Source organism: Polypterus senegalus, chromosome 5 (genome assembly GCF_016835505.1).
Source record: "Polypterus senegalus isolate Bchr_013 chromosome 5, ASM1683550v1, whole genome shotgun sequence".
In the NCBI taxonomy this organism is placed as follows: domain Eukaryota; kingdom Metazoa; phylum Chordata; class Cladistia; order Polypteriformes; family Polypteridae; genus Polypterus; species Polypterus senegalus.
The window spans coordinates 187,107,029-187,134,597 of NC_053158.1; the positions used below are offsets into that span (position 1 = coordinate 187,107,029).

The 27,569-nt window shown below is 37.9% G+C and overlaps 1 protein-coding gene across 1 annotated transcript; it reads left to right on the plus strand.

Annotated features, from left to right (window-relative positions):
* Positions 1-3,360: 3,360 nt before the first annotated feature.
* On the plus strand, positions 3,361-17,755 carry LOC120529924 (immune-associated nucleotide-binding protein 12-like). Its single transcript, XM_039754131.1, has 3 exons — positions 3,361-3,486; positions 8,324-9,472; positions 16,859-17,755. The coding sequence occupies exons 1-3, from the start codon at positions 3,429-3,431 to the stop codon at positions 17,569-17,571; spliced, it is 1,920 nt and encodes a 639-aa protein (XP_039610065.1). The 5' UTR covers positions 3,361-3,428; the 3' UTR covers positions 17,572-17,755.
* Positions 17,756-27,569: the final 9,814 nt, after the last annotated feature.

The following is a 27,569-nucleotide window of genomic DNA, read 5'->3' on the forward strand; positions in this document are numbered from 1 at the left end:
TATTTGGGAGTGGAGGGGTCTGATCAAATGTCTTCCCTTCAGCAGTTGTTTCTCTCTGACTCCTTTCTAGTTTTTTTTTTAAAAATCATTTCAATTTATAGAGTCTTGCTGACTTCCTTAAGTAAGATATTGCATCAGTTAAAAATTTCAGAAAGCTGATAAGTTCTCATAGTGAGGTTAATTGTTAATTAAGTTACTTTTGGCTAGTCTTGTAACATGTTAATGTTACAGTCCCAAGCCTCCATTTCACATATTCTTACAATCAGATACACACTGGTCAGTGTATTTAAGCGTAAAGATATACATTCTGACCAACAATTCCACTCTTTTAACAATTTTTTACTTAATTTCTAAGATTAAAATTAAATATTATGAAGTGTATTTGGTATTCTATAAAAATGCAATTTTCCTACAGCATTACACAGCCTCATACTGATAAAAAGCAAGAAAGACCAAAAGATTAAGCAACATAGTAAATTCAACATGTATATAACAATGACAGGGTTTTTTTTTAACCGATTACATTTATGAGATGTAGAAAGAAACATGTTTCATATCTTAATATTTTCATGGCTAAAGGATTGAGGTTCAAAAGTGGCATGATATACTGTATCCATCTCAAAGGGGGCAAAGCTGCTTCTGGTGGACATGGAAAGTGATACATTTAAAAGCTGGTGTATTTGTCTGCTCTGATCATTTAATACTGCAGATATAACACCCACTCAAATATCGGAGGAAAGTCTGTCACTTCATTACAGCGTAATTTTTAAGAAATTCAAAAAAGATAATATTCTGGATTATTTTCAAGCATTATGATAAAAATATAAACACAAAATACAGTATTTGCATTAGTTGAATTATTATATTCACCTAATTGGTTTAGCTATAACCAAGTGTAGCCAGGTGAATTTTATTAATATTCCCATGCATAAACAAGTATGAAGTAAAATGTAAGTTATTCAATCACTGTTTTTAACAGTATAATGTATATTTAATACTTGAGCACTACTATAGCGAAAATGCAAAACTATCAAGAGGAATATTAAATACAGTATATCGAGTACAATACATTGAGAGTTTACAAAGTAAGAAATGAAATACATACTGGGTGGTTACTTTACACATTTGCATAAGAGTTAGAAACTACTTTAAATGTGCAACATGTGCAAGTTAGAGCAAAAGTGTCACTGATAATGTCATTTTGCAAATGCCATAGAGTACATTTAGATTAACCTTTTATTTGAATGTAAGGAGTGATGGATGTTCCAGAGAAGAAGCAGGATATGAATTCTAGTAAGTGAGCTTCTACAGTAAAACAAATAATTCTCTGGGATTTAGAAATCTGATTTTGGAAAGTCTTGGCTGTTTCACGGGTCTTTATAAAGTTCTCTAAGTTCTCCAAGTTCTCTAACTTGTACAAACATAGACTCTAACAATAATAATGAATTTATTAAGCACAGGTATGATCACCAGCCTGAAAAGATCGTCGAGATGGAGAACATCACCATTATGTACGGTATGGCTGTAAATGTCATTGGACCCAACTAACATCATTCTCCATGACAGAAGCAAGAGGCGATGTCTGCTCATTGATATGACTGTTTCAGATGGTGCAAATGTCTCAGTCAAAGTGGTAGAAAATATCAACAGAACACAAAAACGTGTGTGCTTCCAGTCATAGTTGGAGCCCTTGGAATTACTCAAACAGGTCTCCAAAAATATTTTGAAGAACTTCTAGTTAAAGCCCAAGTGCAGAAGATCGACTTCCTTAGAACTGCCCGAATACTTCATAAAGTCCTGACCATCTGGCAATAAGACCTATAGATCCCAGTGGGTTCCTGTTAAAAAGCAACCAGCACAAACCAAAAAAAAATAATAGTAATAATACATTGGGTGTTAAGCTCCATTCTCATTTTCAAGGTGCAACCTTGGGATTTTGAGATTCAAATCTTTGCATCTGAATCTTAGAGTATGAAAAATATTCTGAAACAGAGACATGCATTCCAGAAAAGAATTATAAATATTAAGAATAAACATCTTATCTACAATCCATGATATAAATTGAGTCTCTGTACATTAGTCTCTGAGTCTAGATGTTTCCTAGATGGCTTTCCTATCTGATATGAATCAAAGCTCTGGATACTTACAGAGAGGACTCCAGAATAAAAGTATGAAGAAAGAGGAGGTCGGTGGCACTTGTCCTTTAGATGTGTTGAATTTGTCTTTAGAAACCAACTTTTGCAACTCAAGTTAATGTAAGACAGACATTTAAATGAAGCTTACAATTCCAGGATACATTTAGAGTTTGGTATCATCCAAACAAATTGTGCTAAATTAGGTGACCAAGATAATGCTACTAGGAAGTTGACAGAAGGAATCCTTGTGAAGTTCTTTTGAGAAGTGTACTTTTAGCCATAATCCCAGAAGATATACAAAAAAATATGGGTATGTCTTGCAAGGGTGACACGAGTCAAGAATGGGATGGGACTTAATGTAGAAAAAAAAGTACTTGGTGAAATGTACGAGAAAATCTTAAAGGCGGGGACTACATAAGTCAACCAAATTCCTTTGAGCAGAAGAGAGAAACAAGACCATGGGGACAGTGATGTAAACTCAGGGGAGGTGCATGAAAGAATGGAAATAAGAATTGCTTTTTAATGCATAGAGTAAAAACAGATGTTTCATATTACTTAACTATAAATTAAATCTTTATTTCCCTTTACTAAACATGTTTGTGATGTAATAAATCCTACACACTAATACTCTAGGATCTAAATGAAATAACATTTATTTAGTGTTCTTATAAGACTTACTTTGTGTTTGATTTCTTATTTCCTAATGAAAAATACTGAACTGGTTTGAGGCATCTAGTTAGATCTGTCCTTATAAAGGCATCGATCATGCTATTAACATTAGAAGAAAACCTTTAAATGTCAGTCTTCTATTTATCATAGCATTATCAGATTATTGATCATGTTTAAATATACTGTACTCCATGCAATATTAATTGAGCAACTGCTCTTTATAATTTAAACAGAATCATTTTACATTTTCACTTGTATATATGAGAATCTAATTCTTCAATTTGATAGAAGGAAAACTTCAATGACTGGATGTATCAACATGAATATAGGATACTACTGTAAATAAAATATTACATGTAATAGTTAATTATCTTACCGAACACATCTGTGTACAGTATATGTAAACAAAACTTTTTTTTCTATTTTTTGGAATTAAATAAATATGGCACTTTAATCTTGACATGCCTGATAGCTTACTGTTTCTTCCCTAACTTCAGGGAGGGAGTGCCAGTCCTCTGTAGAACAGGATTATGGGCAGGCTAAATTATAAATACCAGCATTATACACGCACACCTCTGACTGCCTTTCTACACTGTTAGAGAGACAACAAGGAAAACAGACACAATGGACCCACAACCAAATTCTGTGAACCAAATTCGTGTCAAGATGGAACAACTTTGTGGTAATTAATAAGGTTTTTTAAATACTTTTATTTCATTGGTTTCAATGTCAGGTTTTAATTGCTGTATTTTGAAAGTTTTGTATATGTTCTTATTAGATAAATGTACTTTATGGTATGTACTGTGTAAGCACTGACTGAGTTATGAACACATTACCTTTGGCAAATGGTTTTATCCCATTAAATATACAGCATTCAGTGTGTGCTTCTACCAATGCTTATGCTTGCATGTAATATAACTGAATTCAGGGTAAGGCAAGGTGTATAATATTTTATATTCAGTTTTAGAGAATTGGTACTAGATTGACTAATGGAATTGTGAATGTATGCTTATTAGCACATGTCAGTATTTCAATGTACTCATTACACATGACAACAAGACCCTAAAGCCTTTAAAACAATAACGTCTCAATGAGACACTATACAGGTGTATTGCTGTTGGTATAATGGAGCTACAGTTACGTTTCATGACACAGTTCAACTGAATATTTTGTTGGCTGAATGACCTCAGTGTTAGTGTGTCAGAGAAAGGATGTGCAGCATTGTTCTTAATGGCATTAGTTTTTGACTTCATTCTCTCTGAGGGTCCAGAGTGTGCCCCATAACTGAGCCTGCACTTTTAATGTTTAAGTGATATTACCATCCCAGCACAACACAGCATAGAGGCTCCTATTCTCTGTTTATCAATATTCCCCATAAGTGAAGAATCAGCTGAGAATTTATTCAAGTTTTAAAAATTTTATTGCAGTACTTTTATGTTTAAAATTTTTTTTTCCATTGTAAAATCACAATTCTTAATTAATAATTTAGAAAACATGCTGCTGAAGAATACTGATGAAATATCTGATAGGTGAGAGCATTTAATTTAATACATGTTATCACATTATACTTTATGCAATATATTTACAGGTTTTAGAAGAAATGGCTTGTTTCATAAACTTGCTGCAGCCAGATAACTGAAAATGCATGGAACCAATAACCAAAGTAGGACAGTTGAAAGTAGCACGTTGTGAAACTGCAAATCTCAACTCAATGACATTTCGAAAACTTTAGGTGAATAGGAGCTTTCAGATGTTTTTGGATTTGTAATGTTCTTAATAAATGAACTATAACTTGTTTTTATTGCCTTTCAAGAATTTAATAACTGTAATAAAAGTTAAGATTATTAGTTATTTGGATGAAGTCAGTAGACTGAAAATAATATCAAAGTATAGACAAGACATTCATTTGTGCTTGTTGTGATTGAATGTATTTTTTTTTCCCATAAATATTAAATTTTCCTTTATCTAAATAGCTGTAGAGAAACACAGTAATGTGCACATTGGTGCATTTAATTGTACCAAGTATGCAGCATGTCACATTTTTAAAAAATGCACTGCACTTGTTTGTGATGATGTGAAAAAGAGGTATAAATAGAATTGATTTTACTGGTGTGTGAAGGATTACATGCATCATTAAGCTTCGGAAAAGACCACAGGTAAACATGGAGGTGTGAACAAAGCTTTAGGGCGGTGGTTCTCAACCTGTGGGGTGGGCCCCCCTAGGGGCGCGCGAAGATGTGAAAAAAAGAAAACAAGAATCAAAAATATGAAAAAAAAATCTGTTGAAACCAAAAGCAATTAACTTAAACTACATTCTGATACTAGAACAATAAATATAGAGTTAGATAAATATCTAAAAAATTAAATTGGTATAATAAAATATGCATCTACAGTACATTTCAAAAAAATGTTAGGGGGGCACGATTAAAACTGTTATGAAAACTCGGGTCACAAATACTTAAAGGTTGAGAAACGCTGCTTTAGGAAGCAATAGGTTTTTCTTTCTAACCCCCAAAAAATCTTTTAAACCCCTAAAAAACTCTTTTTAGAAGAAACCGCCTTCAAAACATATTTTAGTGTCAGTTTCATGAAACTATAAGTGAAACAAAACTAACCTGTTTCATGAAACAATACATTGTTATTTGAGTCAGAGGTTCATGCAGACTGCTGCCTCGCAGTTACGGGACCCGGGTTCGCTTCCCGGGTCCTCCCTGCGTGGAGTTTGCATGTTCTCCCCGTGTCTGCGTGGGTTTCCTCCGGGCACTCCGGTTTCCTCCCACAGTCCAAAGACATGCAGGTTAGGTGGATTGGTGATTCTAAATTGGCCCCATTTTTGTGCTTGGTGTGTGGGTGTGTTTGTGTGTGTCCTGCGGTGGGTTGGCACCCTGCTCAGGATTGGTTCCTGCCTTGTGCCCTGTGTTGGCTGGGATTGGCTCCAGCAGACCCCTGTGGCCCTGTATTCGGATTCAGTGGGTTAGACAATGGATGGATGGATGGAGGTTCATGCAGAAGTGTGCATTTGTGTTTTTGTCACTTTTTTTTTGTTCATTACACAGAGTAATGGACAGGACCAGGGGAAGGAGCTTGCATGGGCAATACCTCCCCCGGGTCGACAGAGGGCAGCCCCCCGTGGCTTGTTACATTGCCCTGGGTTTGGAGCATGGAATCTCAACCATGCTGGGGCCCATGGCCACTGCCAGGGGACTCACGGAGAATGGCTGAGCCTTCCTTTGCAGGGCTGCCACCACACCAGGAATTGCAGCCAGAAGGAGACTATGGAATACCTGGAGCACTTCTGGGTGCGCTATAAAAGGGGCCATCTCACTCCATTCAGGGAGGACAAAGGATTGGAGGGGTACAAGAGACAGAAGATAGGGACAACAAGAAGAAAGGGACCGTGTATTTGTGCTTCTTGGTACTGTGTTGCGTAAGGTGGGAACTTAAATAAAAGTGTTTCCTTCACTTAATAAACTCGGGTTGTGTGCTGAACTTCGACTCTGTGTCTGTTGTGTCCTGGGTTTGGAGAGCTGTATGCCCCCTGTTGTCCACAATAGTCACTTGTGGGTTGAAGTTTAGACTGGCAGTGCCAGGTTCAACACAGGATGCAACCTTTGGAAGAGATACCACACTGCCAATTTATAATTATCAGTTTACATGGAGAAGACTAAGATTAACACATTGAGAAAGTCAAAATGCTAACAGCTGTAAAGAGAATTCAGGTCTTCACCTAACCTGCATGTCTTTGTACTGTGGGAGGAAACCAGCGCACCCAGAGAAAACCCACGCAGACACCGGGAGAACATGCAAACTGCACGCAGGGAGGAACCAGGAAGCAAACCCAGGTCTCCTAACTGTGAGGTACTGCACCACCATGTCGCCCTCTGAGCACACCATATCACAGAAAATTACACTGATCATCACAGAGTTGTAGAAGATGTGAAGTATGTCACTACCCACATTAAAGGATTGAGGTTTCTTAAAAAAAGAGCTAGGTCTTCCCTTTCTTTTATAGTTCTTTGTGTTACAAGATCAGTCCAACCTGCTACTGATGTGGACTCCCATGTAGTTGTAGCAGTGCACCACCTCTACATCTGCTCTCTGAATAGTGAGTGGACATAGAGCATCATTGGTGTGGTGAAAGTCGATAATCACTTACTTGGTTTTGCTAATGTTGAGTTGCAGACAACTTTCAAAGTTCTCCACCTCCTATACTTTGTCTGATTCCCCTATTCAGTACACCCGATTAGTTCGCAATCATTAGAGAATTGTGACATACCTGCTTAGGTATGGTAGACCTAACATTAAGTTTCTGTTACTTCTGGAACAGCATCCAGATAGTTGGTGCAGGAAAGGCATTCACTTTCATTCAACCAGTTGGCTTTAGAGTAAACCTGTGTCATGTGTGCCATATTCAGTCTTCCAGATACCAGGGATTAAACAATTTTTGGCATATTTACTTGTATTTTATGACTGTACTGACTGCAGTGGAGATGGTAAGAAGTAGGAATACAGAGCCAGGAAAACAACAATAGAGAAACATAGTAGACAAAACCAAAGCCTGCACCAGGAGTTGTGCTGCATATTCTGTCAGATACGGTCTGATCTTGTGAATGTGCAAGACAGAGACAGTAGTAGCATAGTTCCTGAAGGACAGTTAAAGCCCCAAGGTTGCATAGTGAATTGGTGTTAGTGATAATGAGCTAACATGAAGAGAGACAAATGAGCTGGAATAACAAGAAGGTCTGTCTTTGCCACATTGAGCGGGAAATGGTGTTCCTTCATCCAGGCTGCAATATCAGTGGGAAATGCAGAGATTCCATGTGGTCTTCTGGAGGGAACAACAGATGCAGTTGTGTATCAACAGCATAGCACTGATAAAAAAAACAAACCATGGGGCTCAATGATAGGACCCAATGAGGAGGTGAATAGAAAGAGAACAGGAGAACGGCCAGCATTGTCCCTGGGGCACACTGATGCTTACCCAGTACACCCCTGATATAATTTTTTCTAACTTAAACTTGACTCAATTATTAGTATTTTAAAAGTGATCATCCTATTGATTTTGATGATTTTTAAGTAGATTTTGCCCTGTAAATAAAATTTGTGCCCCAAAGTGTCAGTCCATTCATTTATTTACTGAACTTGCGTAATTATTTAACGTTTGTGGGAGAGTCCTAAGAAGAACATTTGTTCCATATAATAATAATTAAACATTTATTTGTAGAATATGATTTCTGATTATTGATTAATATAGTTTAGGGAGAAATGTTTAACACACAAAGTATTTAAAAAGGTGAATATTCTAGAAACAAATAAACAGTAAGTAATAAATTAATAATTACTTTATCTGTTTCATTTTTAAATGTTACTAAATTGAACAATTGGTAGTTAGCAAAGCACTGATAGTTAATATAATAAATATTACCATTCAAGTATCTGTTTTTATACTTAAAGATGCTGAAAAATAAACACACTTTCAGTTTAACAGTATTAAAATGCGTGCAATTTTTATTCTTTAGAGCCAGATGACACATCTCTCCTACAACAAAAATTGCCAGAATTGAGAATAGTTCTGGGAGGTAAAACTGGAGTTGGGAAGAGTGCTACAGCAAACACTATCCTGGGGAAGAAGGCATTTGATTCCAAACCCTCTTCGGCATCTGTAACAACAATGTGCCAAAAAGACAAAGCAGTGTCACATGGGAAGCTGGTCTATGTAGTCGACACTCCCGGTTTATTTGACACAAAGGTCCCTCAGAAACAAATCAGGAGTGAAATTGGAAGATGCTTCTCACTCTCAGCCCCAGGTCCTCATGCATTCCTCATTGTGGTTCCTGTGGGACGATTCACTCAAGAGGAAAGGGAAGCAGTAAAAATAGTCAAAGACATATTTGGTAAGAAAGCCAAGAACTACACTATGATTGTCTTCACTCGTGGCGATGACCTAGAAGGTAAACAAATTGAAGAGTTCCTTCAGGATGGCGATAAAGAACTTATGAAATTGATTCAGAAATGTAATTACCGTTATCACCTTTTGAACAATAAGAACATGTACGATCAGAAGCAGGTTGTGGAACTTTTCAAAAAAATTGATGATATGGTGCAGAAAAATGGAGGATGTTGTTACACAAGTGACAACTATCGGCGAGCAGAGAAATGTATAACTGAAAAACAAAATGAGATTATGAAGAGTAAAAATGAGGAATTCCAAACTGAGAAGCAAAGCCTAAAAACAAAATTCCGACAGGCGGTGGATGAGTTTAAAAAAAATCTGGAAAAGCTGGGCAACAAGAGAAAGGAAGAAAAGGAACAAAAAGAAAAATTTCTTAGCAAGATGAGTGAAGAGCTGAGTCAAGTACAGGATTCGGACCAAAAAGCTCGACTATTAGAGGCCATGGATAAAGCGTGCAAAGAGCTAGAAAGCCTAAAAACAAGTGAAGAGCAGCAAAGATGGGAGCAAGAGAAACAAATGAAAACTATGGTAGTGGAGCATCAGAAAAAGGAAAATGCTGCACATCGCTTGTACAAAGAGAAGGCAAGAGAAGCAGCAGAATATGACAATCAATTCATACATCAATTTGAAAAGGCAGAGAATACAGAATCTGGCGGCGTTCTTCAAGGAATGGCAACAGCTTTAGCAAGAGCCGCAAACCAGAGCTGTAGCACCCAATAGAAAAGACCAAACTGAACAATCCACTGACCAAGAATAGGAGCAGCATCATGTGTCACAATGATTGTCTTAGTTTTTGAGATGAACATAGATTTATGTCTTTTGGGTTTAATGTAGTTCAAAGTTTTTTTATTTGAAACTCTTGTCAAGGTGTAGGAATGTGTGTATTTTTAGGTAGAAATTACTTTTTAAGCATTATTATTTGTTTATAGGTTTAAAAGGCTGTTACTATAACATGTACAGAGTTCAAATTTGTACTGGCAATGCATAACATCATAAGAGGTTTGACCAGCCATAGCAGACCATTCAGTTCGCTGAGTTTATTTGATGCTTCTACACAGAAAGAAAAGTATTATATTAAGAATATAAACTTGTCTTTTTCCAAAATATCGTGAAATATTTCACGATAGTTAAAGCATGTAGTAAGTTCATAAACAAGATATTCTTGGCTAAAATTGTATATGTAAACATTTACTAGTGATGAGCAGACTTCACTGAATTTGCTCAGCCTCACGTTTGGTGAAATTGCAGAAATGTTTGGAAAAATTTGGCAAATTCAGCAAAATGCATTGAAGTCAATAGAAAGGAGAAACGGAATGAGTCTTAAGTGGATTGTGATGGTGCAAGTGTACTTGAGAGCTTGGGAAGTGTATGCTGGACTAATTATGGTGGGCAGAAATCTGACCTGAGCGGTGAGGCAGCCGAGCTAACCACTGGACTGTCATGCCTCCCTGAGATAAAATGTATAGAATGAAATGTCAGAATATAACATTTCTTTCAGACAGTGGCAGATAGGAAGGATGAATTAACTAAGGCTTGCTCCCGACAAATTCGATGGCAGTTACTCACTTCTCTTGAATCAACAGTTCCGTTTTTCTTTTTTTTTTTTTTTTGTCTGATGCTTTTACATATTCACTACTGCCTCTACCAAAAAAGGACCGCACCAAAGCACATGAATTCTTCTACTACACAGCACTCTGGGCAATACTATTAAAGGGCTAGGCTCAAATACTACATAAAGGTCACATACAAATCCATACAAAATGACACAATTACACAGACATGTTTCCTGTTGCCTTCTTAGTGCCTGTTTTGTGTTTAAAGGGATTTGCAAGTTCTCTGCTAAGTATTTGCCCACTACTTGGATTTGCGTTATATACTCAGGGGGCTCTTACATCCAACACTGTGATGTCACGCTAGTTTTGCAACTTATAACTGGGTGCTGGGAAAAAAAAAAACAAAGTTAGTTTAAACTAGCGACACTGTGAATTTCCAGGAAAATATTCAACACACAAGGTCACTGACAAACACCGCAAGTTTGTTGCTGGAAATGTGAATTTCGCCGATCAGTGTTGACATTTACTAATCCACACCTTAATGTCATGCTCACTCAGGTTTGCTTTTATTTAGTTTGATCAAGAACACATGTAAATTGTAACTCAGGGTATAACAAAATATGTTATTGTTAGAAAAAGATATGAATCAGAGACCTATGACTGGGAGTCAAGCTGGAATGAGGTAATGGAAGTGAACGGAGGCTTACTAGAAAAGAGAAAGCATCAAACATGGTAACTTTTAATAATCCAGTGACTGCTTGAACTTATTGCTATAACGATATTTATTAGAAATTCAACAAATAACAATCCATTATGGATTATTTATATGAAATCTTTACCGAACACCACACTATGCAAGGTACTGCATCTTCCATCCATCCATTTCCCAACCCGCTTAATCCAAATACAGGGTCACGGGGGAGCCAAGCCCAGCCAACTTAGGGCACAAGGCAGGAACCAATCCTGGGCAGGGTGCCAACCCACCGCAGCACACACACAAACACACCCACACACCAAGCACACACTAGGGCCAATTTAGAATCGCCAATCCACCTAACCTGCATGTCTTTGGATTGTGGGAGGAAACCCACGCAGACAACATGCAAACTCCACGCAGGGAGGACCTGGGAAGCGAACCCGGGTCTCCTAACTGCGAGGCAGCAAAGCTACCACTGCGCCACCCTACTGCATCTTAATATTGGCAAATTACTGAATGGTTTTTATATATATAGTATGAATATTAAGTGGTATGCATTTCAGCTTGCCAAAATCTTCCCAAGCTCATAGATAAAGCTAACTGGCCAATTTCATCATGTAAGTCTAGGGATGTGATGGGATGGATTTTCTGACACCTCTTTTTACAAATAAAATAAAGCTGTATCCTCCAAATAGGATGAGATATTTTTTGTTTATACAATTGTATTTGATGTGAAATGTATCTTTTCATTTGAAATATAATACAATATTTATAATTTAATGTAAAACTTTTCAAGAGTTACCAATTAAGTTACAAATAAACCAATGATATCTGTTATATCACTCATGATAAAAAAGATAAACAGTTTGGACACTATACTCATCGTCAGCATGGCTTGTAGATGCTCTACAGTTCATCTAAAGCTTTTGAAATTTGTTGTTAACCTTTTAAACTCTGCCCCACTGTTTTGGACCCACAGGTGGGACCAAACGATAATGCAGAATTTTTAAAAAAACTGAATAAAACCATTTAATTGCTGCTATAATTAAAGTACAGAGTTTTGCTGTTAAAATGCCATATTATATACCCTGGTACCATTTTGCAGTGCTTTTCTTTCCTCCCTTACAGATGACCAAAATGCTGCATAACAGCAATACCTGCCCTCCCACCAGCTTTCTCGAATGTCCTGATTCAATTGTGTAAAATTTGACAAACTATTATATAGAAAATGAATGGCGTGTTTCAGCTTTCAAATGATCCGGCATTCCACCTTCTATCTTTTTCACTTTCTATACTGTATTTCATTTTTTTTTTTGTGAAGACTTTTCGAATTGTACAACAGTTGGTGCTGTAATTTGGATTTACCAACGATATATGTTCTGACAGAGTAAGATCTGCTCTTCAAAATGTTACATACGCCAGGGGTCTTCAATATTGGATATGTATGCTTTGGATACTTATTTGAAAACAATTAAAGTGGTAAACAAAGAATCCTGTTTTTTTATACTGCTCCAAACCAGTAAAACTAGACATACTATTATTTGTAGATATCTTGTGACACTTTTAGAATGTTAGGAAACCTATTCCATTGCTTATAGATATAAGAATAACATTCAAAGTGCATTGTTTGATAAAAACAGCACTGAAATATGCAATTTATTATGCTATAATATACGTGTTAAATGTAACTAATTCTTCAGCTGTAAGAATTCTGAAAGAGAAATGTATGACCTTTGTTTTGAGGGATAAAACATGAATATTGTGTAAAGGATGATGAAGTTATAGCCTTTTAAATTAAAGTAGCAGAAAACAGGCAAAAATGAGACTGAGTTTAAAGGGTTCTTTGTAATAATTAGATTAGATTAGATAAACTTTAGTAATCTCATAGGGAAATTCAGAAGCATAAAGCAGCAGAAACATACAAAACAAGAATACAGACTCAGAGGACAAATAATATAACCAATCAATCAATCAATCAATCAATAAAAGAGTACATCGGGTGGAAGCACAATGCCTGAGAGCAGTGGACAGAATTGACCCCCAGAGGCACTTCTTAGCACAATGTGGTGGAATGAGCCTGTGGCAGAAAGAGGACGCCTCCTGGAGGGGATGGAGGGGATTTTCATGATGGTATCTAATGATTAACTTACCTTAGGAACATAGAAACTGGCTGAGCAGTACACCAAAAAAAATCCCAAAGCAAATAAAATCTGACAGGTCCAGCTTCTTCTAAAGTCATTGTGAATAAAACTTTAACTATTATAAAAAAGTACAAAGACATGCCTTATAGAAAAATTGCTTAAATTCATGTCTTTTCCGGAACAAATATTGAAGGGGGAAAACTCAACTCTCCCTGAAATCAAACTTTAACTTCGTAATTGTTACAATATAATTCTTAAATATTTGCGGCAAACACAATTTTAAGTTTTCATTTGTGGACGTGGCCCGGACAGAGACAGGAAGACATGTAATCCACCACCACACGTTTATTTTACAATATTTACAAAAGTCAGGTGCACACACAAACCCCAAAAGTCCCCAAAGTCCTGGCCAATAGCACACAATGCCTTCACTCTTTGGGCCGCCTCCACTCTCGTCTCCTGCTTCGTCCTACTTCCACCCGACGCCAGCCCCGAATAAATGCTCCAGGTGCTCCCCGGCAATCTCCCGCTGACACGCCCCAGTGTGCCGGAAGTGCCGGCTGTTCTCCCGGAAGCTCTCTGGGTGTTCCTGCTTCTCTTCCCCCCAGCACTTCCTAGTGTGGCGGAAGTGCTGAGGTCCAGGGTTCCCAAGGCATTGGGGCGCCCCCTGGCGGTGACCACAAGCCCCTACAGGGTTGGGCTTCCAAGCCCTCTAGCCGTGGCCCCCAAAGCAACCAGGGTGGCGGCCCCCACGTGATCCAGGGCGGGCGTAGACCCTCTTCCGGTCCTTTAAGGCGTCCCGGCCGGGTCGTTGCCCCTGGCATCCCTGGCACATTGTATATGTCAATTACATATTCCTGTTGCAGTGCATGCGGCTCTGTGTGCAGCAATTTTTTTGGAAAGCAAGCAAATTGCCCCTGGGGACAAATTAAGTTCTCTCTATATAAATGAACACAGAATAATACAATGATGGTGCAGCAGTACCACTCAGTCGTAATGGTACCTGCAGTCATAAAAGATGAAGGCAAGTTGGACTATTTGAATGGTGAAAAGGTACTCCCTTTAACATTTCATGGGTGAAGGTCACAGGAAACTGGCTACTAAAATGGGGATGGGGTTTCTGGTAGTGAGTGCATTGGGGAATTATTCCTGCATATACATATGAAAAGCAGGACGGTTTATGTTATGATTATGTTTAATTTAACATTTTTATCTCATTTTGTAAAGAGATTTCTGAATTGAAAATAAAAGTTAGGGTTGCTGAATCATTCCCACTGCTACTTTTTTGATTTGGGTTTATTTTCAAGAAGTTTGCGATTTGAGTTTTTTCTTTTTTGATACCTTCTTCTTTTTTTGTTGGCTCCTCCATTTTCTGATGCAATGGCTGCCATGTTACTTCAGAATTAGAAAAGCTATTTCTGACACACTATGTCATTGTCGCAACAGTCAAGATTGGATAGCAACAGTACACATTGTGTGTACATTTTGTGTTTGTTGATTAACTGGTTTAACGAATATATTGAGTGAACTTCAAATACAGTTTAGGGTTTTGTTTATGGTTTGGCGTAAAGATTAGGATTTATGATTATGAATTTGGTTTATTTATTGTACACATTGTTTGTCTGGTCTCTTTACATAACATTTGCTTCACGTAATACTTTAAAGTCAAATTGGGTTTTGAATATTTGGCTCATCACCCCACCCAACACACAAACAAGGAAATTTGGATTTGTAAATGTCAATATCGGTGTATGATACCAGATACTTCATAAATAAATAAAAGAAAATGCTGAGTACAGCCCTGTGTAAGACAATGGATAGGCAAGCTCAAATATGGTGGTGCATGTGGTGGAGGAATATATGATAAATTAAGAATTTTAAAGAAAGTACCATATGACTAAGTATGGGGAATAAAATGAAAATACTCAGATGAATAGACCTCTTTGTTGACATTAATTAATTGTAACAAATCACGTCATTTTATTTTGTAGCCTCCTTCACGTTATACTGTATTTTTTCACAAAAAAACACGTAAATAGCATTGCATTTTTTTGGCTTGAAAAAATTATGTACTTACTAAATGTCATCTTTCTAGTGTAAAACATGCAAAACACTAAAAATACACAGTCAGAAGTGTAGAAAGTATACTAATGAAACAAATCATAATAATGAATAATAATAATAATGTTAATAAAAATAATGCCAATATCTTGAAGCTCAGTGAAATATACAATCTAAGGTCACAGTCTGGACAATAACAGTGTAATTCCTTGCAGATTTTCTTTTCAAACTGATCAGCTTTTGGACAGCACACTGCACAATTGTGATTGACACGAATGTCGCTTTTGGATTCATCAGTTACACTTTTGATTTCACTGTCTGTTTCCATTTCACTTTCTGAAGACAGATTCACTTTGTCAACACTGCTTATATCACTGTCAAGAGCACACAACACCTGGGCTACTGAAAAACTTTTCTTACAAGACGCCATTATGAGACTAGGAGAAGACGAGTCTGCACCATTGCCTGGGTAACACTCGGGCCTGTCTCTTACAGAAGACACATTTTCTGAGTAATGCTTGGTACTAACACTGCTGCCACTTTTACAGCCCGAGTAATCCTCAGGTCTAACACATATGCAAGACACGTCTATAAAGGGCTAACGCTTTTCGCACTGTTTTTACAGCCGAAATGATGCTCAGGTCTAACGCTAAGGAGGTTAATATCAGCTTTTTGTCATGTCTTAGCCAGGGTTCCTCAAATTCATGTTTCATGTCTCTTTTGTTTGTTTTTGATCCTTTTAATGTTAACTATGTGCATCATTCATTATTTTTGGTTTTGAATATGGCAGCATTTCTCAACCTGTAGATACTGCAGGAGTGCCACAGCTGACCTCAGACAAAACTGCACCCCTAACCACTCCTCTAACAACCGTAGATCATGGCCAATACTGGACCACCTCCACAACCTTTGCTCGGCAATTGTGCTCGATTCACCAAGAGGGAAAACCATTAATGACTGCCCTTGATTCATTTAATGCTCTGACGTTCTGGTGATCATGTGGGCCTTCTTCCATCCCATTTGATGATCATGCTCGATAAACCAAGGGGGAGGTTGGGTCACACTAAATTCACAGAGGAGGAATGGTGGGTCATGAACATAATGTTATGTAAAAAACTTAATCAGGACATCAACAAAGGTTGGGAAACACAGTTTATATAAGCTGCCTTGGTTGTGATTTGTGTGTTTTGTGGGTGGACCCCCAAGAGGCAGAGTCACCTGCCAATTGTCCCAAGGAACTGACTTATAAATCTGGAGTTCCTGCAGTTTCTGGTGGTTCATTGTGAGACTATGAGATATCTGTGTTTTTCTGTGCTTACTCTCTTGTATATTTTTGAATTTTGACCTTCTTGTTTTTTCGCCCACTCTATGTTTGATTCTTTATTAGAACTTTGTTTGACTTGGATTGCTTTTGTTACAAGCAATTCCATTTTGTCTTTGTGCTCCAAGCAACGTCATTGTGATTGTGAACATTACAAAAATAATTAAACATTAAGCACTTAGAATTCTTCTTTAAGAACCAATGAAAGAAAGAAAACAACAAATGCACAATATAAGTAAAAATCACATTGGTAATGTTGGATTTTCTTCATTTAACAAATATAATAAAAACAAGAAGGTTTGGTAAAAAAATGTTTTCTATTTTCCAGCAAAGAGTGGAGGAGCAATGCCACCTCCAACAGAGGAAAGACGACCAAGAGTGGCCTCAGCCCCTGATTTAAGAATTATTGTCGGAGGAAAAGCTGGAGTTGGAAAGAGCACAGCAATCAGCACAATACTGGGTGCAGATGAGCTGAGGAATGAGGTCTTCTCAGCCTCACCTCTGAAGGAGGTAGAGAAAAGAAAAGGAATGGTTCGGGGAAGACATGTCTCAATTATTGACACCCCTGGTTTGCTGGACAAAAAACTATCAGTAGAAGAAGTTAAGTCCAACATTGGAAAGTGCTATTCTTTATCATCGCCGGGGCCTCACGTCTTTCTGCTGGTACTGAAGGTGGGCCAGTTCAGCAAAGAAGAGAATGATGCCATCAAGATCATCCAGAGTGTATTTGGAGATCGGGCTTTGAGTTACACAATGATCCTGTTTACTCATGGGGATAACCTCAAAGCTCTGTCAGTGGATAGTTATCTTGAACGTAGCAGCAAAGATCTACAAGAGATGGTGAGGAAATGTGGCTACAGATATCATGTTTTTAACAGTAAGAACCCAAACAACCACAAGCAAGTGATAGAGCTTTTAGAGAAGATCGATAAGATGGTGGCAAGTAATGGTGGCATGCACTACACCAATGAGATATACAGAAAAGCTGAAGAAAATATTGTAAAGCGTCAAGAAGAGCTGCTGAAGGGAATTGCCAAGTAAATAAATAGCAGTAAACATGGGGGTGGCTTTCAGCTCTTTATGTTACTGTTTGCTTGATGTTGTTTTGGTAAAATTATAAATGCAATAATAATTAAATATATAAAAAAGCTAAGCATTTTCCATTCATACAACATAGGCCAATAAAGGGTGGTGGTGTGCACTTTATGACACACACAAATTCCAGTACCTGCTGTCTTGTGTTAAACCTTAAGATACATAGGAGTTGAATGAGTCATATTTTCAATATCTTGCTGAGTTTTAAAGATTAAGGGTGTTTTTATTTATGTATAGGTGTGTCTAATCAATTATCCCGCGAATGAAAATATAAAGTCCTAAAATATTACAAATGCTTCATAAGAGGGAGAAACTCTGAAAAACTGTGACTTGTGGAGACAAACCAAAATAATGAATGCTTATCAAGAAGGATTTATCAATCAAAGTAGAAAAACAGAGAAAAGGGAGAAACAAATAAAGTAAAGAGTTTGCCTGAAATAAAATCTAAAGGAAAAAACACTCAACACAAAATAAAAAAGCAGAATCCAACAAACAGTAGTTGCAAAAATCCAAGAAAAGAAAAATCAGGAAATACCAATGGTGACAATCGAACTCCAACACCAACTCAATGAACAGTCAAGGAGAAGATGAAGTGTATCAGGAAGAGTAAATAGGAAATAAAATATACACACAGTGAAATAGTGGATGCTCTAAACTTTTCTGAGGTCTTCTATTGTAAGGAATTAGATTACCTCCCAGACTACTAAGGAGTTATTTAGAAATTGTAGAGGGTGAAGTGCTGCACAGATTAAATAGGCTGAAATCAAACCAATCACCAGGATCAGATAATATTTATCCTTGAGTTCTTAAGGTGGTTAGCAGGTACAGATATAAACCCTTGATGCATATTTTTAGGAAATCACTGCACACTGGGGAAATTCTGAAGGACTGAAAAATGGGAAGTATTATATTATAATGCATACATTTAGAGACTACTATAAGTCCTTATATTCTACTCAGTTTAAAGAAGACAAAACACAATCTAATGCTAGATACTCTCAGTGCAGAGTAATTGGATAAACCTCTGACACTCTCAGGATTACTAGACGCTATACACTCACTTCATAGTGGGAACGTTGCAGGCACTGATGGTTACCCTGCCGAATTCTACAAAAAAAATTTCAATTAAGTTAGCCCTCCTTTTATTAGTAACATTTATAGAAGCCAGGGAAAATAACATTTTACCTCAACCTTTTCTCCAAGCATTAATTACCATCTTTCCTAAGAAAAATAAGAACTTCTAACAAAGTTCATCATATAGACCAATCTCACTTCTGAATAATGATGTTAGCTAGAAGGATTGAGAAAGGTCTTTGGTTATATCACAGGACCAAACCAGATTCATTAAAGGCAGACACTTAGCTTCCAATCTTCAACGCCTGTTTAATGTAATATATTCACCCATAAAGTCCAAAACCATGGAGATCTTATTATTTCTGGATGCAGAAAAAACTTTCAATATGTTTGAATGGGACTACCTATTCACTACATTGCACAAATTTGAATTTGGCCTAAACATATGTGCAAACTAATGTATACCAGTCCAGAAGCTTTAGTTTGTATTAACAACATTATTTCAGATTACTTCAAACTAAAATGTGGTACTAGACTTGGATGCCCTCTGTCACCACTGCTATTTGCGATCGCCATTGAACCATTGGCTATTTACTTTCGAAATGCTTCTGAGATAAAGGGGATTATCAGAGGTGGACTTGAACAGAAAATATCACTACAGTATATGCAGATGATATGGTAACAAATACGTATACAGTATATATATATATATATATATATATATATATATATATATATATATATATCAGATCCATAAAATACTGTGCCTTCAGTCCTAATAGCACTAAAAGAATTTCAAAAGATATCTGGATTCAAAATTAATTTGAATAAAAGTGTGCTCTTTCCAGTGAACTCTCTAGCACACAACATTAGATTGGACACCTTCCCATTTATCATCGCAGTTCAGTTTAAATACCTAGAAGTAAACATCACAAGTAAACATAAAGGTCTTTTTCAACAAAATTGTGCTGCTTGCATGGAAAACTTAAACAAGATGTGCATAGATCAGCGTTTCTCAACCTTTAAGTATTTGCATTTTCATAACAGTTTTAATCGCACCCCCCTATTATACCTACTTAACTTTTATCGACCTTTATCTAACTCTATATTTATTGTTCTAGTATCAGAATGTAGTTTAAGTTAATTTGTTTTGGTTTCAACAGATGTTTTTTCATATTTTTGATTCTTGTTTTCTTTTTTTCACATCTTTGTGCCCCCCTTTTTGTTACTTCGTGCCTCCCTAGGGGGGCCTGCCCCACAGGTTGAGAACCACTGGCATAGATGGTCTATTCTCCATTTCACTTTAGTAGGGAGAATTAATACTATCAAGATGAACATCTTTCCTAAGCTTGTTTTTCTATTTCAAAGCCTTCCCACATACATTAACAAATCATTTTTTTAAGAAATTAGATTTAATCATAACCTCATTTGTTTGGAATTTGAAACCACCACACATCCAAAGGGCAACCCTACTATGACCTAAAGCAGAAATTGGCATTGTCTACCTAACTTTCAATTTTATTTGGCTGCAAATATACAAGCTATAAAAACCTGGACATTGAAACAAACAGATTTACACACACAGGCTTGGTCCACAATAGAAATAAAATTCTGCAGTACTTCTTTATATTCCTTGCTTTGTGCCCCAGTAAATGCAAGTTATCATCAATATACTAAGAACCCAATTGTCCTTCATTCACTCAGAATATGGAACCAATGTAGGAAGCACTTCAAGATAGAGAAGCTTTTATCTGTGGCACCTCTACACAATAACCATCTTTTTCAGCCCTCTCAAACGTACACGGTTTTTAATGTTTGGAAAACATATGGGATTAAATCATTTTGAGATTTGTACATAGATATCTTTGCATCCTACGAACAATTACACTCCAAATTTAGCTTCCCATGAACACAATTTTTCCACTATCTCCAAATTAGAAACTTTACCAAACAAAATCCGACCAATTTTCCCCACCCCTCACCTATTTCTATTCCAGAAGAAATACTGATCAGTCTTGAGGACTCAGACAGCATCTTTATAAAACATTTTAAAGCCCCTTCCTTTCAAAGATCCCAGAGTACAGTTGGAAAAGGATCTTTTACTCAACATTTCAGAAAAGGAGTGGAAGGCAGTCATGCACAGCATAATTCTATCTTATTATGTGCAAAGCATACAATTATACAACTTAAAATATTTTATTGAGCACATCCATCTCATTTAAAATTGTCCAAAATGTTTCCAGGGCAAGATCTGTCCTGCAAACATTGCAATCAAGCTCCAGCCTCATTGGGCCACATGTTTTGCATGTGTACTAAATTAACATCATTCTGGACCAAAATTTTTAAATGCCTATCAGACAGCCTTGGTGTCACAATCCCTACTAATCCACTAACACCTGTGTCTGGTGGACTCCCAAATGGGCTTAAAGTGGAGAAGGACAAATAAACTGTAATTGCCTTTACTACACTATTGGCACGCAGGCTTATCTTGCCCAACTGGAAGAATCCTAGCCCACCTCTTTTAAGTCTGTGGGTAACTGATGTTCTATACTATTTGAAAAAAATAAAATTCTCACTTAGTGGATCTGTGCAGATTTTTTTTTAAACCTGCCAGGATCTAATCAATGACATTATAGAATAAGTATTTATATTGGGGAAAAAGATTCTCCTCCCTCTTTTCTACTCTTAAAAGTTTTACTCTGGCTGTTGGCCTGCCTCTTTTTCTCTTGGGTGGGGGTTGAACAAAAATTAGTTTTGTTAAGTTTGACTTGTTTGTCTGGAATGTTACTTACTTTTAATAAATTCAATAAAAAAAAAGAAAAGAAAAATGGCAAATATTATTCCATTGTATAAACAACAACAACAACAACAACATTTATTTATATAGCACATTTTCATACAAACAGTAGCTCAAAGTGCTTTACATATTAAAGAATAGAAAAATGAAAGACATAATTATAAAAAATAAATCAACATTAACATCGAATAAGAGTAAGGTTCAATGGCCAGGGGGGACAGAAAAAACAAAAAAAACTCCAGACGGCTGGAGAAAAATAAAATCTGTAGGGATTCCAGACCATGATACCGCCCAGTCCCCTCTGGGCATTCTACCTAACATAAATGAAACAGTCCTCTTTGGCTTTAGGATTCTCACGGAAGGGCTTGATGATGATGATGGTCACGTAGACTTCTTCCTTTTAATCCGTCCATCATTGTTGGAGCATCATGAAGCTTTGAGTAGGTGGAGGTGGCGCAGGCCAAAAAAAAAAAGGGTGATTGGGCAGATCCAAACAACTATAAGCCAGCAAGCTTAACGTGCATCAATGGTAAATTAATGGAATGAATTATTTAGGATAAGTTTGAGCAACACATGACAAGATCAGAAGATTTACTGAACAGTCCACATGGGTTCAAAAAAGGGAAGTCATGTTTTAGTAATGTGCTGGAAATCTATGAGGAAGCAACACAAGTATATTTTCATAGTGATGCATATCATGTTATTTAAATACCAAATATTTATCTTTACTTTCAAATAGCATTTGATAAGGTGCCACATGAGAGAATGAGCATCAAGAAATGGGAGTTGAGAGTGTTGTGTATTGATGGGAACAGAAATGGCAAAAACACAGGAGACACGGGGTGATGGTATGTTGAACCTTATTAGAATTATCAGAATTGGGTGACTTTAAAAGTGGTATTCCATAGGGGTAGTGCAAGGATAACTATTATTTTTATTATATTGTGGAACGAGCCCTGGACACAGACAGGCAGATATGTTTAAAGTCACCACCACACGTTTATTAATTCTAATATTTACAATGTCCAAGTGCACCACAAACCCCAATCTTCCCCAAAGTCCAGGTCAAACCTCACTGCCACTTCTTCGGACTGACTCCTTCTCTCTCTCTCTCTCTTCAACGACCTCGTCCATCTTCCTCCTGGCTCCAACCACGAATGAAGGGAGGCGGCCCCTTTAAATAAGCACCCAGATGTCCTCCAGGTGTGTTCCGGCAATCTCCCACGGACACACCCCAGTGTGGCGGAAGTGCCGGCTGCGCACTCATCGTCCCCCCAGCACTTGCTGGTGTGGCAGAAGTGCTAGGGTCCGGGGTTCTCCAGGCATGGGGGCGCCCCCTGGCAGTGACCACGGGCCCCTACAGGGTTAAGCTTCCCAGCTCTGTACCCGTGGCCTCTAAAGGAACCAGGGCAATCGCCCCCTCATGGTCTGGAGGAGGCCTGAGCCCTCCTCCTGTCTTCCTGGGCATCCTGGCTGGGTGCCACCCCCAGCCCCAATATGTAAATGATTTGGATAGGAAATTAAATAGCAATCTGGCTTAGTTTACAGATGATACCAAGATGGCAGATAATCTAGAATCCATTGAATCATTACAGAGGGATTTGGACCACATACAGGCTTGGACAGATTTGTGGTGTATGAAATTTAATGTAAATAAATAAAGTATTACACTTATAAGTAAAAATGTTACATCTGAATATACAATGGGAGGTCTGAAAATCGAACGTACACCTTATGAGAAGGACTTAGGAGTCATGGTGGACTCCACACTATCAACTGCCAGACAGTGTTCAGAAGCCATTAAGAAGACTAACAGAATGTCAGGTTGTATAGCGCCCTGATGTGTTGAGTACAAGTTTAAGGAGGGTACGCACTGGTTAGACCTCATCTGGAGTACTGCATACAGGTTGGGTCTCTGGGCTACCCAAAAGACATAGCTGGGTTATGAAAAGTCTAGAGGAGAGCAACTAGGCTGATTCCAGGATTACAGGAGCTGAATTATAAGAAAAGAATAAAAGAGCTGAGCCAAAGGAGACTAAGAGATGATATGACTTAAGTGTTTAAAATTAGATAGATAGATAGATAGATAGATAGATAGATAGATAGATAGATAGATACTTTATTAATCCCAAAGGGAAATTCACATACTCCAGCAGCAGCATACTGATATATAAGAACCATATTAAATTAAAGAGTGATAAAAATTTTGTACAAACATTAGGAAGTTTTTCTTTACACAGAGAACCACAAACACATGGAATAATAGACAGTAGGACTTTAGGGACCTTCAAAACTCGACTTGATGTTATTTTGGGGGAATTAAGTGGATGAGACTGGTCTTGTTTGGCTGAATGGCCAGTTGTCATATAGATTGTTCTCATGTCATTTTAATGTCTAATGACTGAGAGATAGAATTAATATATTAAAAGAAGTGGCTTAATTGCCTTGCAGAACCATTCAAACATTTTAGACTAATTTTCTTAGAAGCCAAAGTGTTTATTGTAATCATATATTAAAATGTCAAGTTAATTTGTGCATAAACCTATCTCTGTTATGAACATGAAAATGCTATACGCAGCAAAGCTGGTTTGTTTTCATGTTTTCAGGATTCTAATTTTGAGCTAAACATATGGCTCATTATGCTTTTTGGTTTACTCATTGATTAACTTGCTTGATTTACATATATAAAAGCAGTTAATTCCACCAAAAATCACACATTTTAGTGCTCTCACTTTTTAGTGCTGGTTTAATTACTGTTGTGGACGCTGGCCTGGACACAGACAGGCGGACACATTCATGTCACTCAACACACGTTTATTATACATATTTACAAATGATACAAGTGCTTCACAAACTCCTAAAGTCCCCAAACTCCTGGCCACAACAATGCCTCACTCTCTTCAGGCCACCTCCTTGCCTCCTCCACCAAGCTTTGTCCTTCTCCTCACCCGACTCCAGCCATTGTACGAAGAGAGGCGGCCCCTTTTATACAACACTGGATGTGCTCCAGGTGCCTCCTGGCAATCTTCCACCGGCACTCCCCAGTGTGGCGGAAGTGCCGGCTGCGTACCTGGAAGCATTCCGGGTGTCCCCAGACCTCTTCCCCCCAGCACTTCCGGGTGTGGCGGTGACCACAGGCCCCTACAGGGTTGAGCTTCAAAGTTCTGTACCCGTGGCCCCCAAAGGAACCAGGGCAGTTGCCCCCACATGGTCTGGGGAAGGCGTAAGCCCTTCTCCGGTCCTCCTGGGTGTCCCGCCGGGTTACCACCCCAGCCATCTCTGACACCGTATATACTCCATTTAAGTTACTGTATAATTTCTGGTATTTTATAATGTCAGTCGAACAAGTCGAATGCGTAAAAACTCACGCTATTGGTCCAAGAGATTATGATTTGCCAATGCCCACCTGAGAGAATAACCACGGAGCACACTGCCTTTTATTTCTATGTATTGTGCCTACGTGACCACACACTAATACCCAAACTATTCCAAAGTGACATTTGCACTGATTTGTGTTTTTTGTATCTCACACCTTCATACACCTTTATCATAACTGCATCCCTTATCTGCAATGGAGTGTTCGATCAGAAGAAAATATGAAGCTGGTTTTAAATTAAAAGTCATTGAAGTGGTGAAAGAAATTGGAAACTGTGCAGCTGCAATAAAATTCGTTGTGTCTGAGAAACTGATGCAAAATTGCAGGAAACTAGAAGTTGTATTTTTGAATGGGTGTGTAAGTCAGGGTCTGATTTTATGCTCGATTTTTCGGGTTTCAAGACCCGACTTATACATGAGTATATACGGTACTAAGGTTTAGCAAAGTGTGGAGCAGCTGCAGTTTTGCACAAATCTCATATCTCACTTCACATAGCTTAGGGCCTGGCACTTCTGCGTTTCAATGGCACTGACTGAGACACCTGCAAATTCTTTTAAGTTCCAGGAACTCATGACTGGAGTCAAACAACTGAAGACGTTTATCACATTTGCTGCATGCCTTTAAGGGACTCCAAAGTTGTTTCTTTAAGTTCAAGAATGAAGTGCGTTTACAAGAATTTTCGGAGTGTTATTTGTGCAACTCTGAACCTAATGTATTACAATGTAAAGTTGTATTAGAATATGTTTGTTTTTTTCTCTCCCTGAACTCTTTATGCCCAATGACAGTAAATATCATGAAAAACTACAAAAGAGTTTAAAAACAGAAATATGTTCCTTAATGGCAGCATAATGATGCAGTTGTAGAGCTGGTGCCTTACAAGAAGCAGGCCGGGGGCTCACATCCTGGGCCTGTGGAAGCAGATTAGGCAGCATAGGCACCCTCAGCCCCAAAGAAGGCACTCAGAAGACTGGCAGCAGAATCAGATTTTATTTTACGGCACACATACAGACTCAGTTCAAATGATTTGAGCCCTGAACATTCTGTGAGCTTCAGATTTAATACAATTCTTATCCCCTCTTCACACAATTTCCCATCATCTGCTTTTCAGGGTTTCTAATAATAATGACCTCATTCTGCACCTTTTCTCATAACAATATTCTGCCTTTATAGACTTTCTCATAACAATTTACCCTTCATGATCTGCTTCTTCATTAAAAATCCCTTTGGCTTTGCCTCCTGGAGGTGAACATCAACTAGTCACTCCTCCCTAATCCTGAGCTGTTAAAGATTGAGGGCCTTTGGTTAATAAGTTCTTACCTCTACTTTGAACTCAGTAGAAACCACCTTTAAAAACCGGACTGCTTAATTAATAATTCAATTAATGTTTACTTGACGCACTAATATCTCTTAAGGCTGATGTAATAGGCAGCCGTGCCAATTAGGTGGCAGCACGCAGCTTCACTGATAAGGGATAAGCTGCAGACAACTTGACGTGGTGCCTCTTGACTACTTGAAATAAAAGTACAGGTCATTAACAAATAATTCTTACATAGTTTAAAACTGGTTTAATATACTCTTCTGTAACTTTATTAATATTCATAAAGAGGCACAGACATATAAACTTAAATGTTCCTCTAACCTATATATAACATCATTCAGCATGACTGGTTTGGTGGTGGGTCAGTGATGGTCTGGGGAGGCATATTGATGTAGGGACACACAGAACTCTACAGGATAGACAACAGCACCTTGACTGCCATTAGATATCGGGATGAAATCCTTGGACCCATTGTCAGACCCTATGCTGATGCAGTGGGTCCTGGGTTCCTCCTGGTGCACGACAATGCCCGACCTCATGTGGCGAGAGTATGCAGGCAGTTCCTGGAGGATGAAGGAATTGATACCATTGACTGGCCCCCACGCTCACTCGCCTGATCTAAATCCAGTAGAACATCTCTGGGACATTTATGTTTCGGTCCATCCGACGCCGCCAGGTTGCACCTCAGACTGTCCAGGAGCTCAGTGATGCCCTGGTCACCATCCGTCATCTCATTAGGAGCAGACCCCAACATTGGCAGGCATGTATACAAGCACATGGGGACCACACAAACTACTGAGTACGATTTGGAGTTTGTGCAATGAAATTTTGGCAAAATGGACAAGCCGGCTGCATAATTTTTTCCGTTTGATTTTCGGGATGTCTTTGAATTCGGCTCTCTGCGGGTTGATAATTTTCATTTCCATCAAACGATGCAGCATCCTTTCATTCCTAACCTATTACCCAGTCCATATCAGTAGAGATATCCAGCATTAAAGTGTTCCTTTAATTTGTTTTTGAGCAGTTTATACAGTATATGCACACTAATATGAAAGCTTGCCTATAGTGTTCCCATAATTAAGCCTTGAATACTTAGAGAAACTTGTTTAATCAAAGTCAGGCCGAAGACTCTGAATTCCTAAAACAAAATCTAGCTGCTCGTTAGCTCACCTCCTTCAAAGAACACAACATCCTTGATTCACAGAAATTCGAAACAAAGCAAGTAAAAGGGCAGGCAGGTCGCTCTTCTATGCTAAAATTAATTGTGGCCTTTCTTAATTAACTCCTTCATAGTCTAAGACCAACCGTAACCCCTTACAATTTTAACGTGCACCAGGATATAATGTTTATTTTTCATATATGCTCATGATTCTCTTTGA

Coding starts and splice junctions, on each gene's coding strand:
- LOC120529924 (XM_039754131.1), top strand. CDS start 3,429: ATGGACCCACAACCAAATTCTGTGAACCAAATTCGTGTCAAGATGGAA. Junction 3,487..8,323: donor CAAGATGGAACAACTTTGTG/GTAATTAATAAG, acceptor TTTATTCTTTAG/AGCCAGATGACACATCTCTC. Junction 9,473..16,858: donor AAACCAGAGCTGTAGCACCC/AATAGAAAAGAC, acceptor TCTATTTTCCAG/CAAAGAGTGGAGGAGCAATG.